This window comes from Solanum dulcamara, chromosome 12, assembly GCF_947179165.1.
Source record: "Solanum dulcamara chromosome 12, daSolDulc1.2, whole genome shotgun sequence".
Classification (NCBI taxonomy): Eukaryota; Viridiplantae; Streptophyta; class Magnoliopsida; order Solanales; family Solanaceae; genus Solanum; species Solanum dulcamara.
This window is the reverse complement of record NC_077248.1, coordinates 64,910,670-64,928,181: the sequence shown is the minus strand read 5'-3', so window position 1 is coordinate 64,928,181 and position 17,512 is coordinate 64,910,670. Positions and strand designations below refer to the sequence as shown.

General features: G+C 31.7%; 3 protein-coding genes across 4 annotated transcripts; 2 read left to right on the top strand and 1 right to left on the bottom strand.

Moving 5' to 3' along the window:
* Positions 1-4,152: 4,152 nt before the first annotated feature.
* On the top strand, positions 4,153-9,038 carry LOC129876957 (protein trichome birefringence-like 39). Its single transcript, XM_055952434.1, has 5 exons — positions 4,153-4,418; positions 5,195-5,366; positions 6,104-6,279; positions 7,294-7,452; positions 8,169-9,038. The coding sequence occupies exons 1-5, from the start codon at positions 4,153-4,155 to the stop codon at positions 8,455-8,457; spliced, it is 1,062 nt and encodes a 353-aa protein (XP_055808409.1). The 3' UTR covers positions 8,458-9,038.
* A 477-nt stretch (positions 9,039-9,515) lies between these two features.
* On the top strand, positions 9,516-12,402 carry LOC129877647 (seed biotin-containing protein SBP65-like). 2 transcript variants are annotated; one of them, XM_055953168.1, is made up of 3 exons: positions 9,516-9,859; positions 10,041-11,515; positions 12,032-12,402. In XM_055953168.1, the coding sequence occupies exons 1-3, from the start codon at positions 9,583-9,585 to the stop codon at positions 12,305-12,307; spliced, it is 2,028 nt and encodes a 675-aa protein (XP_055809143.1). In that variant the 5' UTR covers positions 9,516-9,582; the 3' UTR covers positions 12,308-12,402. The 2 variants fall into 2 exon arrangements, with proteins under 2 accessions (XP_055809143.1, XP_055809144.1); XM_055953169.1 differs by having other exon boundaries at positions 11,994-12,184.
* Positions 12,403-12,674: 272 nt separating this feature from the next.
* Positions 12,675-13,754, bottom strand: LOC129877648 (signaling peptide TAXIMIN 1-like). Its single transcript, XM_055953171.1, has 2 exons — positions 13,485-13,754; positions 12,675-12,958 (listed from the first exon to the last, which is right to left on the bottom strand). Exons 1-2 carry the CDS (start codon positions 13,592-13,594, stop codon positions 12,835-12,837), a joined length of 234 nt encoding a protein of 77 aa, XP_055809146.1. The 5' UTR covers positions 13,595-13,754; the 3' UTR covers positions 12,675-12,834.
* Positions 13,755-17,512: the final 3,758 nt, after the last annotated feature.

Genomic DNA, 17,512 nt, shown 5'->3' with positions numbered 1-17,512 from the left:
AAAGACAATAGTTTTCATATCATATTAAATGGATTCCATGTGTTGTGCCTCTTGGTGTGTTTGCTTTGACGTATGGACACTTTATTTGTCAATTGCAATGTTATCCTAACTTCATTTCCTTTTTCTTCTTGTTATTTATAGTTTTGTTTTCATCTAAATATAAGAAAGTTGAAACTACTTGGGACAGTTAAAGAAGAAAGGGTGTGTAGGTAACAAATTCTACCTCTTGATTAATAATTGATTGTTGGTTACATTTTAAGATCAGATGTTCCATTTCTTTGTTCTCTTGGGAAAGATAACTCGGATGGATGGAGTTGTTTGACATATTAATATCGACTCATCCCATTTTGAGGTTATTGAAGAAGGTTATAAAAAAAAGCATTTGTTAGTTGTTGTTACTGGCATCTCAAAAATGTCCGAGTCGATATATGACTTTTAAATTTAGTTTTGAACTAGTGAATATTGTCAAAGAAAGTGAAAATGTCGTACGAAAAAAAAGACTCATAAAATGACAGAGAGACAAATAGAGCTTATGTACATTTTTGTTAATCCATAAACAAAACTTATACATCTGATAAAAATTGACAATGCAATCCATTGAGCAGAAATGCGATTTATATTTTAATTAAAAGTTATTTCTGATATATAAAAAGTGTGTTATATATATTATTATTTTGGTTAATGTCATATTTAAGATAACCATATAACTAGCTAGTGTAACATATTACATTGACTAATGAAAGAAAAGTTATGTTAATGACCACGCATGAGATATTAGGTCCACTTAATCTTTTTAATTAATTGGCAGGATGTTTTGTTATAATATTTTTTGGAGGGCCCATACTTTTAAAGTACATAATATACTTTTGAACATGTAATTATATTCGAGTGATCGATAATTATGAAATGCTTGATTAGAAGGAAAGTCATAATCTAATTAAATTAAGGGGATAATCATCTCCTTTAATAACTTGTAAACGTTTGTCTTGTTTTCAATTTATTCTTTACCTTTTCTTTTTAAATTTGTGATTTTAAATAATTTGTAATATTTGTGTGACTAAAAAAAGTTGTTATTATGATATGTTTGGTATGAAGAAAAATATTTTCTTTCCATGTTTAGTCATTTTATCTAGAAAAATAAGTTTATGAAAATTAGTAAAATGACTCATCTTAGTAGGGAAGTTGGGAAACATGTTCTAGAAGTGATAGTTCACAATTGATGGTCTCCTCCCCAATCCAACACCCTATCCCGATCCAATAATAACAATATATTCAGTGTGCTTTCACAAGTATGGTTTGAGGAGGGTACGATGTACGTAGATTCTACCCTTATCTTTGTGGGTTAGATATTGATGTTGTTTTCTATAGATCTTCACCTTAAAAGAAGTTTTCGAACCAAGATAGTAAGAAAATATGACAACAAGATAACAAGATACACACCCCTGCCCCGACCCCACCCCTCCATTTCCTCTGGGCGTTAATTTGAGTGATAGATATTTTTTTATTCTTAAATGTCTCGTGTTCAAGTCATAGATATAGAATCGTCTTTAATAATGAGCGCCTAAACTTCCATATTAAATTTTTTTAATACAAATTTAAATTAGTCAAACCTTAAAATAGATGTCAGACATCGGATAGAAAAACAAAAACAGTTGGCGCGCCTAATGTTAATAAGTTCATGATAGCCAAAGTCCAAATTATGGAGTATACAAACTATTTGAAATGATATACACACTTATCTAAAAGGGAAAAAAAATGGGGACTAGGAAAAATGAATTTGTTAAACTAATTTTGCATTGACTTAGAAGGTGATAATGTGGACAGTAGCTGGCACAATAATTTTATTCAAATTAAAATGCTTGATTGATGGTAGCTTATAAATGATAAATCCACATGAAGGTATCAAATTAAATCGTTATGGAAATATAAAATATTTAGCACCCAAAGTTGTTGCGGGGTAGTGATCAGTAAAATCGTGGAGAATTCGATAAAACTTATTCGTACTAAATATTTGTATTAAATTAACGATGTTAGCCTTATTAGTTTAAAGATTAAAGTGAAAACATAGAGTATATCTTAATCCATTGGGCGGCCGGAAGGTTGCCACGAGTAAGTAAGTTTGGGGGACCGAAGGCAGTTCTCCGTGCACCGGACACGTAGCTTAAAGACATAGTCATAAATGTATTATGTACATGTGAAAGATAGTTCATTGATTTAATATAAATATTTAATACGGATAAACTTTTGCCAAATAAAAGATATTAAATTTAAATTTCGACAGACACAAAAATATTCGCATTATTTGATATAAAATGACACATACTTTGTATTTGATAAAATTAATCAAAATATGTGTATGCTGACTTGGATATGTGGTAAGAACAAATTATTTATGAGGAAGGTCAATTAAAAGTCTCATGATGTTGGCAATTTATACATAAATCCACATGAAAATATTAATATATGTTAGATATTTTAGTGTGTAAAATGAGAGTGATATATAGTGGAATTAATCATGTGGACAGATCACCAATCCTTCACCAAGTATTTTTCAGATTTTAATTTAAATAAGGTAGGGGCCAATCCATATATATAGGCTATAGCACATGAGAAAGTAATGAAAATTAGTAAATTCTAATTTTAAATCTTATATTTGGAATTTCTTTTCCTCTTTTTATGATTTTTCAAATAATATTGACTTTTTAGATTATGATCTAAAAATCTATATAAAGTAAATTAAAAAAATTATAAAAAATATTGAACCTTGATCTAAAATTTTGTAAGACAGTTTAACATTTCATTCGTAAAGTTTATATCAACAAGCATTAAATCTAGTCTAACATTATTTAGAAGGATAATTTTCAAAGAACTATATTTATTTTTTAAAAAAGAAGGACAAAACCTAAGCGGTGGCTTAAAAGAGGAGATGAATTTCTCCTTTTTCAAGTATTAAACTCGAAACCTCTCATTAAAAATAAAGAAATCTCGTCAATCTTACCACATGATAGTGATGATAGTGATCTATATGCATGTTACTTTTCACTTATTATATATGACCAGCAAATGGTTGTCAATAGATGTGTTTTTTCACTTATTTATATAGAATTTTTTTTAATCTAATTGTATAAATACCTTTTACATTATCCACATAAAATTTATATTTAACAACATTTTGTTGTACAATATGTAATGGTAGTTGGGTGGTAGGAAAATGTATTGTTCCTACAAGCGGCCAATTAGATCAAACATTTTGCTGCATTAAAATAAAAATAGATTGAGCCGATTAAAATTTCACGTGAACTTAATAACTTTTATTTTAATGATATATATATATTAGTTCCAAATTATTGTAAATAAAATAACTCCAATGTTGCACCCACATCTCATTAAAAATAATAATCAAAATTCTTACAAACATCATTCTAACACATTATTGTTTCCCTATTCTTTCCACCCCAACATTTCATAGTCGTAACACAATTATGATTTATTTTAGATAACAAGTTTTAAGTTTTTTTTTATAAGAAAAATTTGTCCTAGTTAAATGCCATTATATAAAGTGAGACAACGTAATTAGCAATAATAAAAAACTACACCAAAGAATATAATGAAATGGATGAAATTCTGCAATATAAAGTTAGACAGAGGGAGTGACTAATTAAGTTCTCGAATTTGAACATTGAAATTTGATTTATTTTTTTTGATAGTTAATGCTTTATGTTTTAATGGGCTTTACACTATACAAATTCATATTAATGGGATCAATAGCTTCCGAATATCAAACCGTTATATAAATAAAATTCAAAAATTATAAAAATATAATTCGATACACAAAGCATTATGCGAGTCATATTCTATAATAGCTAACTTTTTTCTTTTTCCATGAAAAATCCTCTATGGCAAAAGGTTGTGGGATCAACTACCTTCCAAAATAAAATAAATGAGAAGAAAAAATAATCATATGTTGTTCCAAATTTTCAAATAAAACAACTCCATGTTGCCCCCACATCTCATTTTAAAACAAAAATAACAAATTAAAATTCTTACAACTTTAATTTATTCTTTTCTAATACATATATAATACAACATTTGCCCCCTATGCTTCCCACTTCAACTTTTCACAACTTATACAAATTGCTATCTACTTTTAAGATGGGATTTTTATTACTCTCTTTGTTCTTTATATTTTTTGTAAGAACAAATAATTATGTGAGTGCCACTAATTATTCAATAGATGCAATTAGCAATATTGGGTGCAACATTTTTAATGGAAAATGGGTTTTTGATTCTTCATATCCTATGTATGATTTCTCAAAATGTCCATTTATTGATAATGAATTCAATTGCCAGAAGTACAATAGGCCTGATAATTTGTACCTTAAATATAGATGGCAGCCTTCTTCTTGCAACCTCCCAAGGTAGAGTACTACTTTCTCTTTTATCCATTTTAGCTTTTTTCATTACCTTTTGTCACTAATTCCTCCTGCTCTGACAAGGGTGTCTTGGTTGCCGATACCGAGGTTGAATGAATCATTTTACCTAGCAACAACAAAAGTGTTACTCGAGCCGATGATTTTTTGGAAACAATCTCTCTATTTTTACAAGGTAAGAGTAAGATTTGCGTACACTCTACTCTCCCTTAACCCAGCTTATGGGACTATACTGTACACAAACCTTACTCTTACGAGGTAGAGAGGTTATTTCCGATAAACCCTCGATTAATGGAGCTATGTAGAGTTAAGGTGGTTAAATCAAAACCCCTTTATTGAAAAATTATACTATATAAGTAGGGTAAAAATAATTTGTTTTTCTAATTATGTATAAACTTTGAATTCCTTTGACATTAGAAAAGATTTAGTATGAAGGAAAAAAAAAAAGGTCTCAAGATTTTAAAAATGATAGGTTCAAGTACTAAGTGTTACAATTTAGTATTTTATTTGAATTCCCTTGGCACAAATTCTTGGTAAAAAAATGAGGAGGTTTTTTTTTGTATTTCAAAAATTATTAAATATATATAAAAATTAAATTCTGAAACTAGTTAAGATTGTATCCTAAAATTCAGAATTCATATGATTTAGATTTTTTCTCTACCTCTATTCTCCATTATTGATATTGATAAAGATTTTCGTTATATAAATAATTTTATTGTATCGTCACCGTATAAAACTTAAACTGATTATTAAAATTTTTGCAGGTTCAATTGTTTGGTTTTCTTGGAAAAATACAAAGGAAAAAATATAATGTTTGTGGGTGACTCATTAAGTTTGAATATGTGGGAGTCATTGGGTTGCATGATTCATTCTTCAGTGCCAAATTCTAAAACTTCACTTACAAAGAAAAATGGAATTGCTGAAATTGCATTCTTGGTGAGTAAAATTCAATTCTATACACATGCAAATTGTTTCTATTTATTTGTCTTTTTAGTTCAACTTTATGTACTTTTTATTAACTATATATATATATATTTGGCAAGACATGCTTGTCAATTTTCATAAATTAAAGGGGAAAATTAGCAGTTTTAGTTCCTCGAATATTGATGAATTCTGATATTCATCCTTATAATTTTTGGTTAAGCATATTTAAGCCTTTAGTTATTTGATATGTGTACTTTTTTGATCCCTCTGACTAAAATCTTCACAAATTAAATGGTCTATTATGTGTTAAATCATTAAATTATCGATTGTGTTAGGTTAATGTTTTATTATTACTCTATATTTTAAGGTACTATAATTCTAAAAACAAAAAGGGATTAACTTAAATATTTAGTCGCCAATCCAAAAGTTAGTCAAAACATATACATAATATATGTATAATTAGTGTATAATATATGTATATTGGACTTAACGGCTATAGATATTTTTGACCCATCAATCAAATATGTAATCATTGTCAATTATTAAAATTCATCTTGCAATGGCACAGGATCAAGGGTGGAGCCATCTTACGGTGAATCCTTTTCGACCAAAAATTATACTATCTATATATGATTAAAATATTTTTTTATGTATACAATACATGTCAAACTTCTTTTGGCTAATTTATTAGTCTACTTTTTAAAATTTTAAATTCCTTTATTAAAAGTTCTGACTCCTCCACTATTCAGGACTATGGAGTTAGATTGTCAATGTATCGTACTCCATACTTGGTGGACATGGTCAAAGAAAATATTGGGACTGTTTTGAAGTTGGATTCCATTACTGATGGCAATGCTTGGAGGGGAATGGATGTATTGATATTCAACTCATGGCATTGGTGGACTCACACTGGCAATTCACAACCGTATGTTTATATAACTCTCTTTTTCTTTCTATACATATGTTGAATATTTGATGAGTATATATGTTGCAAGTTTGAGTTAGATGTGTTGATGGCCTAGTGTAAAAAATATTGCAATTTACATAAATTTCATAGTTTTAAGAGTTAATTACATTATTTTTCTATTTTTTTTCAAATTATAAAAACCCTTAAAATTTATGAATTTCGAATACATCAGGGGACTTCTGGATACATCAGCAGACATCTGGATACATAGGGAAGTGATGTATCAAAGAGGGGATAGACATGTATCAGAGAGGGGATAGACATGTATCAGAGAGGGGATAGGACATGCGATACATAGGAGAGGGATGTATCCGAGAGCAAATGAATGTATCAGAGAGGAGAGGGATGTATCCAAAAAGGGGATAGAAATGTATCAGCGAGTGAGAAGTGATGTATCTGAGAGGAAATTTTTGAATTTTTTAAAAATGGTACATAGAAAATTTTAGAGATTATGATAAAATAAGATGTATATTTAGATAATTTTTTCTAAAAAATATTGTTACAACTTCAAGTTTTGCCCATACGGTAAACATGATTAAAAATTCAAGATCAATCATTTCAACTTTAGCCTTAAATATATACCCATAGTGCAACTTAAATTTGGAGCAACTTTAGGTGTGTAGCGTCTGAAGTTTAGACACATATAGTTCAGTCATTTTTACTTGAATTTGAGACAAAAACTTCGACTATAGATAGCTTCAAATACTACATGTTTGAAATTTTTTCCGAATGGAAAGATGTGCAAATATTTTTTTTTAAAATGGATATATAATAAACAGTGGTGTCCAAATGAGGTATCACATGAAATTTTTATTATCTTACAAGCAAATTTTTAAATTGAGCTACACTCAATATCTATTATCAATATTCTGATAAAAATAGTAATAACTAATTTACTCCCACAAATTAAATATCACTAATATACTTTACAATTTTTGTAAATGTATATTAGTTAAATCCTATATATTGCAGATGGGATTACATGCAAGAGGGGAGCAAAATTGTGAAAGATATGAACCGTTTGGTTGCTTTCACCAAAGGAATGACCACTTGGGCTAGATGGGTCGATGAAAATATCGATCCATCGAAAACTAAAGTTTTCTTCCAAGGAATTTCCCCTACTCATTATCAGTAAGCAATTAATTGCCTCCTTAATTCATTCTTGAGTTTATATATATATATATATATATATTTTTATTATTTATAGTGCTATAACTTTTTATGTTTTTTGATTAAATTAACCTACAATAACAAATAGTAATTCAAATATATCAAAGTTTATTATGCTTATTTAGAAATAAAATAGAGTAATAACTTGTGATGATGAATTAAGTTACATTGATAATATAAATATACTTTTATCATTGTAAAATTATATATATAATTTAACCACTTTAATCCGAGTCAACTAGTTTCATGAACATTACAATTATTTTTAAAAAGTTTTATATGAAATCTTCTGAGAGGTATTTATTTTTACACGCAGGTAATTTAAAAATATTGCATGATCATTTTCTTCAATCAAAACTAAACCAACTTGTTTTATCCCTATTAACTATGTGATAGGAAGAAAAAAAAATACTTAACTACATTTCTATCATAAAAGAAAATTAAAAGTCAAAATTCTCTATAAAATAGTGTTATTTGTCTGGCTCTTTTTTAGCCGCTATAGCAAAATATTGTTAGAGAGAATATATAATATAACATAACATGAAAATTAATTTAAAAGCCGTTTATTTGTTACAGTGAAATGTTATTAATTATGAAGAATGATTAATTATTATAGAGATATCTGACTGTATTACTCTGTAAATATTTTCAAATTCCTAATGTGGTTAAATATCTAGGGGCAAGGATTGGAATGAACCATCAAAATCATGCAAAGGAGAAACACAACCATTTTTTGGCACAAAGTATCCAGGAGGGACACCACAAGAAGCAATTGTTGTCAACAAAGAAGTGAAAAAAATTAAAAAGAAAGTTTATTTATTGGACATTACAGCTCTTTCACAATATAGAAAAGATGGACATCCAGGATTTTATAGTGAAATGCATGGATCAGATTGTAGCCATTGGTGTCTTCCTGGTTTGCCTGATACTTGGAACCTTCTTCTTTATACAACTCTCATTGGTTGAAATCGTGGCGACCGGCCGGCCCTTTAGTCGCCACAAAAAGAATCTACGGGTTTTTGTGGCCACTCTGAAAGTGTCGTCACAAAAAGTAAGATGGTCGCTGAAGAATAGTCTAGTCGCTGAAACTTATTTGTGGGGACTCTTTAAATTTGCATAAAATGTTACTTTCTGTGGCGATTTCAAACTTCACCATTAAAACCATCACCTTTTTATGACAAACCCACAAAAAGTAAGGGTTTTGTAGCTGCTATGAAAATATCATAGTTCTAGTGATGACCTTTGAAGTCACCACGGGAAGTAACATTTTACGACGACATTTATGGATCGTCGCGAATAAGTTTCAACGACTAGACTATTCTTTTGTTGAGTTTTGTGGCGACAAAGTCATCACAGAAAGTATGATTTCTCAAGTAATGTGTGACCATTTATTTGATTAGGAAGATGTATTGTTTATGTAAATTAGGAATTTGATTGATTTCTGTTTGATTGACAAAATAAGAAGGTTGATGTTTGAATGAATTATAAAGGGTGTATACGATCTTTAGGCATGAAAGGATGCATTAGTCCATGTTGTAAGATGAATTAGCATTCTTAATTACTTTTTCCCAAAATAAAACATGAAGTATTACTCCCTGTAGCCCTTTCGCTTTCCGAGAGTTCAATAGCTTAATTTTAATTACGAATTAGGACATAAAATTTTCGATTTTCTTAAAACAAAATTTATATATTTGAAAACTACGTAAAAAAAAATTAGTATAAATCATAATAATTGTCAGATATATACTAAAAAATAACGATAAAAACTAGACGTCGAAATCCTGAAATTACCAGGAATATAATATATTGAAAAATCACAAATTTGTAAAGTCATTGAGTGACACGTTTGTAAAGTTATTGGTGACTAATGAAGTTTGTCTAAATTCACCATATCACACCACGTGGCATGACATTAGAAATCAACACTCACCATCAATTGAACCACTTGTGAACAACCTACACCATCTCTGTTTCTCTTTTTATACCCCCACGTCACTCTATATCACTCACATTTTACACACAAAACAAAATACAAAAAAACCAAAACAAGTTGTTTTAAAAGTTGGTAACTTTTTGTTTACCTTACCACCAATGGCTTCAGAGCAAGCAAGAAGAAAAGATGACAACATTATTGATACTAAACATCATCAAATCCAAATCAAGAAAACAAGAGACCCCAAAAGGGGTGGTGTCACTGATGCTGTCAAAGTACAAATTGGAAGTGATTTTCACCTTACTGGTCCTGGTGCAATTCATGTCACAAATGCTGAAGAGAGGCCAAAGAGTGTCAAGTTTAAAGTACATAGACAGAGAAACAATGATACTGATAATGTCAAAGAATCAACAAGTCATGGACTTGATTCAACAGGTATTCAAGATTTTTAAGTTGGCCAAATAGGCTAATAAACACTCTTTATTTGCATTTTGACATGTTGAAACTACAAGTACAAAGTAGTATCTATTAGGCTATCTGACCTTATATATTTTCCTAGTTACTAGTATCAAGATTCTATGATCAAAACTTGATGTGTTTAGTACTATTTCTTCAGGATCTTATACAATAGCAAAAGGTGAACAAGCCAAAGACAGAATGACACATGGTGTTCAAAGTGGATATGATGACTATGTTGTTGATAAGGCTGGATCTGCTAAAAACACAGCCCTCAAGAAGAGCCAGCAAGGTTACTCTCCAACTAAAGATACCCTTTCAAGCACAGGACAAAATGTAGTTCAATCAGCACAACATGCTAAAGATTATACCTTGCAAAAGGCAGGGGAGACTAAAGATTATGCTAAAAACACAGCACTTGACAAGGGTCAACAAGCTTCTGCTGCTACTACAGACACCCTTTCAAGAACAGGACAAACTGCAGCTCAATCAGCAAAGAAGGCTAAAGATTATGCCAAGGACACAGTTCTTGAAAAGGGTCAGCAAGCTTATGCAGCTACTACAGACACCCTTTCAAGCAAAGGACAAACTGCAGTTAAATCAGCAAAGAATGCTAAAGACACAACTTTTGAGAAGGGTCAGCAAGATTATGCTGCTACTACAGACACCCTTTCAAGCAAAGGACAAACTGCAGTTCAATCAGCAAAGAATGCTAAAGACACAACTTTTGAGAAGGGTCAGCAAGCTTATGCTGCTACTACAGACACCCTTTCAAGTGCTGGACAAAGTGCACCTCAATCAGCAAAGAAGGCTAAAGATTATGCTAAGGACATAGTTCTTGATAAGGGTCAGAAAGCTTATGCTGCTACTGCAGACACCCTTTCAAGTGCTGGACAAAGTGCACCTCAATCAGCAAAGAAGGCTAAAGATTATGCTAAGGACACAGTTCTTGATAAGGGTCAGCAAGCTTATGCTGCTACTACAGACACCCTTTCAAGTGCTGGACAAACTGCAGAACAATCTGCAAAGAAGGCTAAAGACACAACCCTTGAGAAGGGTCAGCAAGCTTATGCTGCTACTACAGATACCCTTTCAAATGCTGGACAAACTGCAGCTCAATCTGCAAAGAATGCTAAAAACACAGCCCTTGAGAAGGGTCAGCAAGCTTATGCTGCAACTACTGATACCCTTTCAAGAGCTGGACAAAGTACAGTTCAATCAACAAAGAATGCAGCAGGTTATGTTGGGGAAAAAGCAGCACAAGCGAAAGACGTCACGTTAGAAACAGGCAAAGGAGCATTAGGATATGCAGGGGAAGTAGCTGAAACTGTGAAGGACAAAGATGCAGTGGCTGGTTGGGGAGCTGCACATTATACAGCAGAGAAAGCTGCAGAGGCAACAAAAACTATGGTTGGTGTTGCTTCTAATGTTGCAGGGTACACCGGGGAAAAGGTAGTGGCCACCAAGGATGCAGTTGCTGGCGCTGGAATGAATGCTGTTGGGTATGCAGAGAACAAGCTGGCTGATGCAAAGGAGTATGTAGTTTCAACTGAAGAAAATGCAGCAGAGTATTATGCTAAGAAGAGAGATGAAGCTGAGAGGGAACTAGAAGCTAAAAGATCATATGACTTCAAGGTAAAAACATGAGTAATTATTATATTATAACTCTTAGTACTTGTCTGATTTCTTCGATTTTACTATTTCGTGTTGTCTGCCTTGCTTCAGTTATTGTGGTAGTAGTTGTTGCTGTTCTCGTTTCCATTGTTTTCAACATGTTTTTTCCCACTGCTGTATTTGCTGTACATACTTCTTTTGAGCTGAAGGTGGAAACAACCTCTCTACCTTCTTTAAGGGATGCATTAATTAGTTCTCCTTTTAGAGGTTCCCACTATTTTCAAGAAATGACTTTGCATGCAAGTTTCTTATTCAAGTATAGAAAAACAAGCATTGGTTAGAGATTCCGACTATTTTCAAGAAACGTCTTTACATGCAAGTATATAAAAGCAAAGCATTGCTGAATGCTACCATTTCAACTATTTTCAAGAAACGTCTTTACGCGCATCCCCAGCAAGTGCCTTTCTTATTGGTTTTCTAATGTTCGGATTGGTTTCAGTTTAAATTCAGTCATGCCATGACCAAAAATTTTTGTAGGGAGAAATTGGAAGTGGATTTATAAGTGAGAAAAAGCAAGAAACAAAGTGGGAAGAAGAAGGAAGTGAAGATTTTCAAGAATTCGAATCAGGAGGAGGAGAGGAAAACAAGCAGCTGCAACAGAAGCATGGAGGAGGAGGAGGGCTGTTGAAAGCCATTGGTGAAACTATAGTAGAGATAGGCAAGACAGCCACAGATCTTATAGCTGGACATGGACATAGACATGAAGAATCAGTTGGCATGGAAAAGAAAGAAGATCAGTCACAAACAAAATAATTTGGGGCATTTTGAGTACATCTTAATAGTTTTCTGTAAGGTGTATTGAGCTCTTTCTTTTCCCGATCCTCTGTCAACGCGCGATACTTTGTTCATCTAGTTGTCAATGTTTTGCTTTTATTCCAAGGGTCTGTTTGAGGGGGCCTAATTTTAGTTACATCGAGAAGACAGTAAAGCACAAGCAAAACCACCAAATCAAATGACGTACCAACACACACCAAAAACAATCCTCACATGTAACTAAATCGAAGATCTGAGGAAAGTAGTACGTAGACCTTATCCTTATCTTGAAAATGTAGAAATATTGTTCTAATAGACCTTTAGCTCAAAGAATGATTAAGAAAAATGCATATACAGTACAATAAAATGATGTGAGAACTCAAAATTAAGCAAATTGTTATTTTTTACATCCATAAAAGATGGAAGCTAACAACAATAACATAGTAATCTCTTAGAATCATACATATAATATGAGCTATGAAAAATGAAAAGGGGAAAGTAACATATTGTGTACAAAAAAAGTCTCATTAACAAGGGATTTGATCAGTGAACCACTCCATAACATGAATTGGGGCTTTTATCAACTCCAATGCCAATTCAACCAACAGAGTTGCACAAAGGCAACAAGGACATATGCAACTCAATGTCAACCTGTACATAATTTCACATGTAAATACTGGCACTCAATCTTTCGATGGCGCTATCACTTTGGAGAACTCTATTTCAATTAATGTGACATTCCTTCCTTTTCGAGAATTAAATTATATAATTTTTAATTAATATTTTAAAATTATTTAATTTAGAATAGCTTTAACTAAATTATGCATAACTAAATTTTGAATAATTAATACCAGCATAACTAATCTCTGCATAACCAACAATCAAACGACCCACCTTCAAGTGTTTTTAAGTAGTAGTCGAAGTTATTACTCAAAAGCTAAAAGAAGATTTATTTTTTTCCCGATGAACACTTTTGAAACCTTGACAACACAAATATTGATAAAAATTGATTAGTCAAACATAAACCAACATAAACCGCTACTCTTCTAAAGTAGGCTTTCTAAAATAAACAAATTTTGAAAATTTAATTAGACTAGCTATGATTTAACTTCTAAAATTAGTTAAATTAACTTTCAAAAAGTATCGCATAAATTAGGATAAAGAAAGTATCACAAACCCGACGATCCATACGATAACGCCAACGAGAGAGACGAGAAGAGAGAGGAGAGCAAAAGGGAGACCTAGAAGAAAGGCCAAAGGCCTACATCCACCATCTCCATAACACATGATTTTCTAATTAATTTTTGATGAAATTTTGAGCTAATTACTATTCTTCTTGTTGTGGAGAATAGAGTTAATTTATGAAGAAGAATAGAATTTCTCTGCAATTTCTATATACAAAACTGTCTATAGCACGTAATAGTAATAGATTCTGTTTTATTCATATTTTAATCCAAAAAAAAAAAAGAGTGCATGGCTGGATGCTATTTTGACAGAGGAATATAAGATTGGACACGCAAAACACATTTTAATGGTAAAATATTCGTTTTTACGAGTTTCATATAGGAATTAATTATGTGTTTGTGATTTTTATCACAACTATTACTAATTATTTATCAAAATAATATATCTAGAAGCTGACTAAATTAAGTACTTGAATACAATTATTAAATTTTGAGATGTGTTTTGATAAAATAGTTAGTGATAGTCTTCTTTTTTTTAAGTTCAACTTTGGACTACACTTTTCTTAAGCTAATGATTTATCGAAAATAATCTCTCTACTTCTAAAATAGAGGTAAAATTTGTGACTCTTTTCAGACTTTATTGTGTAAGATTACATTGAATATGTTGTTGCGTTGTTGTTATGAAAAATACAAAAATCTGATAATTCAAACTCGCAAAAAGGTGATATTTCAAATTTATTTTTGATCTTAATTTCTTAATTATTTTTTCAAAAAATTCTAATTAATTTCTTTATTTATTGGCGTGAAGGAAAAGGAAGAAAGAATGTACACCATGCACCATTAAATACTAATAATTCAAATATTAAACTCAAAAAATATGATGTTTAAGATGAGATGCATAGCAAGAAAGTGAGATGTAAACCCCACATTTCATCCAAAAGAATAAACAAACTTTAACGTAGTGGTCTTACACTTCTCTTTTTGTTGTTGATACTTTCTTTGAGAGATGCTTTTATGAATTTCTTTCATTTTCATTTACGTATGAGTTGGATTACCTAAAGGCAAGTCAAATGTTTCACGTCATTAATATAAAAGGGAAAATGACAAAATAAAGACCAAATTGAATTTGCTTTCTTTTGTTTAGCTTAGAAGATTTTTTGTTCTTATGGGCGCCAAAAAAAAAGTTTATAATATAAAAAAATTGGTAAATTGATTTTTGGTCATTTTTTTTGTAAAATCTTTACAGGATCCTCCGTAATGATCTAGGATTTAAGCCATATTTTAAGCATTTAGGGGTATTCAACAGAAATTAGGCGATTTTTTCATTTTTTTCGTGTGTGTTAATCAATGAATTATTTGGTGAATTGACTTTCGGTCACTTTTTTTGCAAAACCTTTACAGGGCCCTCTGTAATGACCAAGGGAACAGTACATATAGCCTTGCCATGATCCACACCTTTTTTCAAGCATTTAAAAGTCACTCAAGAGGAATTAGACAATTTCTCAGTTTTTCATATATGTTAGTCAATGAATTTTTTTGGTGAACTGGTTTCCAATCACTTTTTTTGCGAAACCTTTACAGGGCTTTTCGTAAAAATCTAGGGGAACAGTATTGTAACACTCCCTAAAACGTTGTATGTGGTGTTTCAATTCTCGACAAAAATGATACTGCTTCTATATTTTGGGCATAACATTTCATAGAATAGTCCAAATTAGGTGATTAGAATTTCTGAATAACCCCAACGGCATTACCTACAACTTTCATGAGACCATATCTTAAGATTCGGAGGATACGTAGGTCAAATAAATTAATTTTTGTAAGACATGGTGTTGTGATGAAATAGAGTGTTTGTAGAAGAAAAATCATATCTCACGGTAGGATGCTCCAAATCGGTTGATTCTTGAACGAATTGTATGGGACCCTCCGTAAGAATCTAGAGGAGTAGTACGTGTAGGATCGACACGATCCATGGAATATTCATAGCATTTAAGATCCGCACAAGCGGAATTAGGCGGTTTTCTCATTTTTTTATGTTAGCACATGAATATTTTGGTGATATATCTTTCGGTCAATTATTTTCCGCAACCTTTATAGAACCATCTATAAGTACTCGAAAAAGCAATACGAGTAGTATAGGTAGAATCCACAATACATTCATGGTATTTATGGGCCGCACAAGTGGAAGTAGACGATTTTCTCATTTTTCATGTGTGTTAGCCCATTAATATTTTGGTGATATAGATTTCGATCAATTTTTTTATTTCATTTATAGGATCCTCCGTATGTATCAGGGGGAGAAGTACGCATAGGCTCGACACAATCCATTGTATATTAATAGCATTTAGGGGCCGCACAAATGGAATTATGCGGGTTTTTTTATTTTTTGTGTGTGTTAGCTAATGAATATTTTGGTGATATATATTTTGATCAAATTTTTTTTGCAACCTTTATAGGACCATCCATAAGTACCCATATGAGCAGCACGTGTAGCCTCGGCTTGATCCACGACATATTCATAGCATTTTGGGGCCGCATAAGCGGAATCAGGTGATTTTCTCATTTTCCATGTGTGTTACTCCATTAATATTTTAGTGATAGAGATTTCAATTAATTATTTTTCGTATCCTTTATGGGACCATCTATAAGTACCTTGGGGAGCAATACGTGTATCCTAGGCACGATCCACAATATATTCATAACATTTAGGGGTCGCACAAATGGAATTAGGTAATTTTTTCATTCTTCATGTGTGTTAGTCCATTAATAATTTGGTGATATTTTTTTAGGTGAAAATTTTCCCGAAACCTTTATGGGACCCTCCTTAAGTATCTGTGGGAGCAGTACGTGTACCCTTGACATGATCCATAGCATATTCATAGCATTTAGAAATCACACAAGTAGAATTAGGTTATTTTCTCATTTTTCGTGTTTGTTAGCATATGAATTTTTTGGTGATATGACTTTCGGTCAAAAAAAATTAAAATATTTATAGGACCCTCCGTAAGTACATGGAGAGAAGCACGTATTGCCTCAACACAATCTACAGCATATTCCTAGCATTTAGGGGTCGCACAAGGAAAATTAGGTAATTTTTTTATTTTTTGTGTGTTAGCACATAAATATATTAATGATATAATTTTCGGTTTAAATTTTTTTCAAAATCTTTATGGGAGCCTCTGTAAGTACCAAGGGGAGCAGTACATGTAGACTCGACATGATCCACTGCTTATTCATAGCATTTAAGAGTCGTACAAGCGAAATTATGCGATTTTGTTATTTTTCGTGTTTATTAGCCCATGATTTTTTTTGGTGATATGACTTTTGGTCAAATTTTTTTCGAAACCTTTGTGAGACCATCTATAAGATACTGAGAGAGAAGTACGTGGAGCTTCAGCACATTCCACGACATATTTATAGTGTTTAGGGGCGCACAAGTCAAATTAGGCGATTTTCTCATTTTTCATATGTATTATTAGCCCATGACTATTTTGGTGATATGACTTTCAGTTATTTTTTTTCCAAAACCTTTTTGGGACCCTTTATAAGTACCCGGAGGAGCATTACGTGTAGCTTCAGCATGATCCATGGTATATCCTTAGCATTTTGGATCCGCGCAAGTAGAATTAGGCGATTTTCTCATTTTTCGTATTTGTTAGCTCCTGAATATTTTAGTTTTATGACTTTCGGTTAAATTTTTTCTGAAATCTTTATGGGACCTTCGTAAGTAAGTGGAGGAAAAGTATGTGTAGTTTATACATGATCCACTGTATTTTCATCGCATATAGGAGCCGTACAAGCAAAATTAGCTGATTTTCTCATTTTTCATATTTGTTAGTTAATGAATATTTTGGGATTTGTCTTTCGATCAACTTTTTTCCAAAATTTTTATGGGACCCTCCGTAAGTACAGAAGGGAGTTTCACGCTCCTAGAGGATACCCTAGGCGTGATCGGCACTCAGAAACTTTTGCTAGTCCCCAAGCGAGCTACTTGGTTTGTTCACTCATTCATTCAATCAACATT

Excerpts from the sequence above, each read along its gene's own strand:
- LOC129877647 (XM_055953168.1), top strand. The coding sequence starts at position 9,583 with ATGGCTTCAGAGCAAGCAAGAAGAAAAGATGACAACATTATTGATACT. Across the intron at positions 9,860-10,040 it reads TCATGGACTTGATTCAACAG|GATCTTATACAATAGCAAAA; the intron begins GTATTCAAGATT and ends CTATTTCTTCAG. Across the intron at positions 11,516-12,031 it reads AAAGATCATATGACTTCAAG|GGAGAAATTGGAAGTGGATT; the intron begins GTAAAAACATGA and ends AAATTTTTGTAG.
- LOC129876957 (XM_055952434.1), top strand. The coding sequence starts at position 4,153 with ATGGGATTTTTATTACTCTCTTTGTTCTTTATATTTTTTGTAAGAACA. Across the intron at positions 4,419-5,194 it reads TCTTCTTGCAACCTCCCAAG|GTTCAATTGTTTGGTTTTCT; the intron begins GTAGAGTACTAC and ends AAATTTTTGCAG. Across the intron at positions 6,280-7,293 it reads CACACTGGCAATTCACAACC|ATGGGATTACATGCAAGAGG; the intron begins GTATGTTTATAT and ends TATATATTGCAG.
- LOC129877648 (XM_055953171.1), bottom strand. The coding sequence starts at position 13,594 with ATGTGTTATGGAGATGGTGGATGTAGGCCTTTGGCCTTTCTTCTAGGT. Across the intron at positions 12,959-13,484 it reads GTTATCGTATGGATCGTCGG|GTTGACATTGAGTTGCATAT; the intron begins GTTTGTGATACT and ends AATTATGTACAG.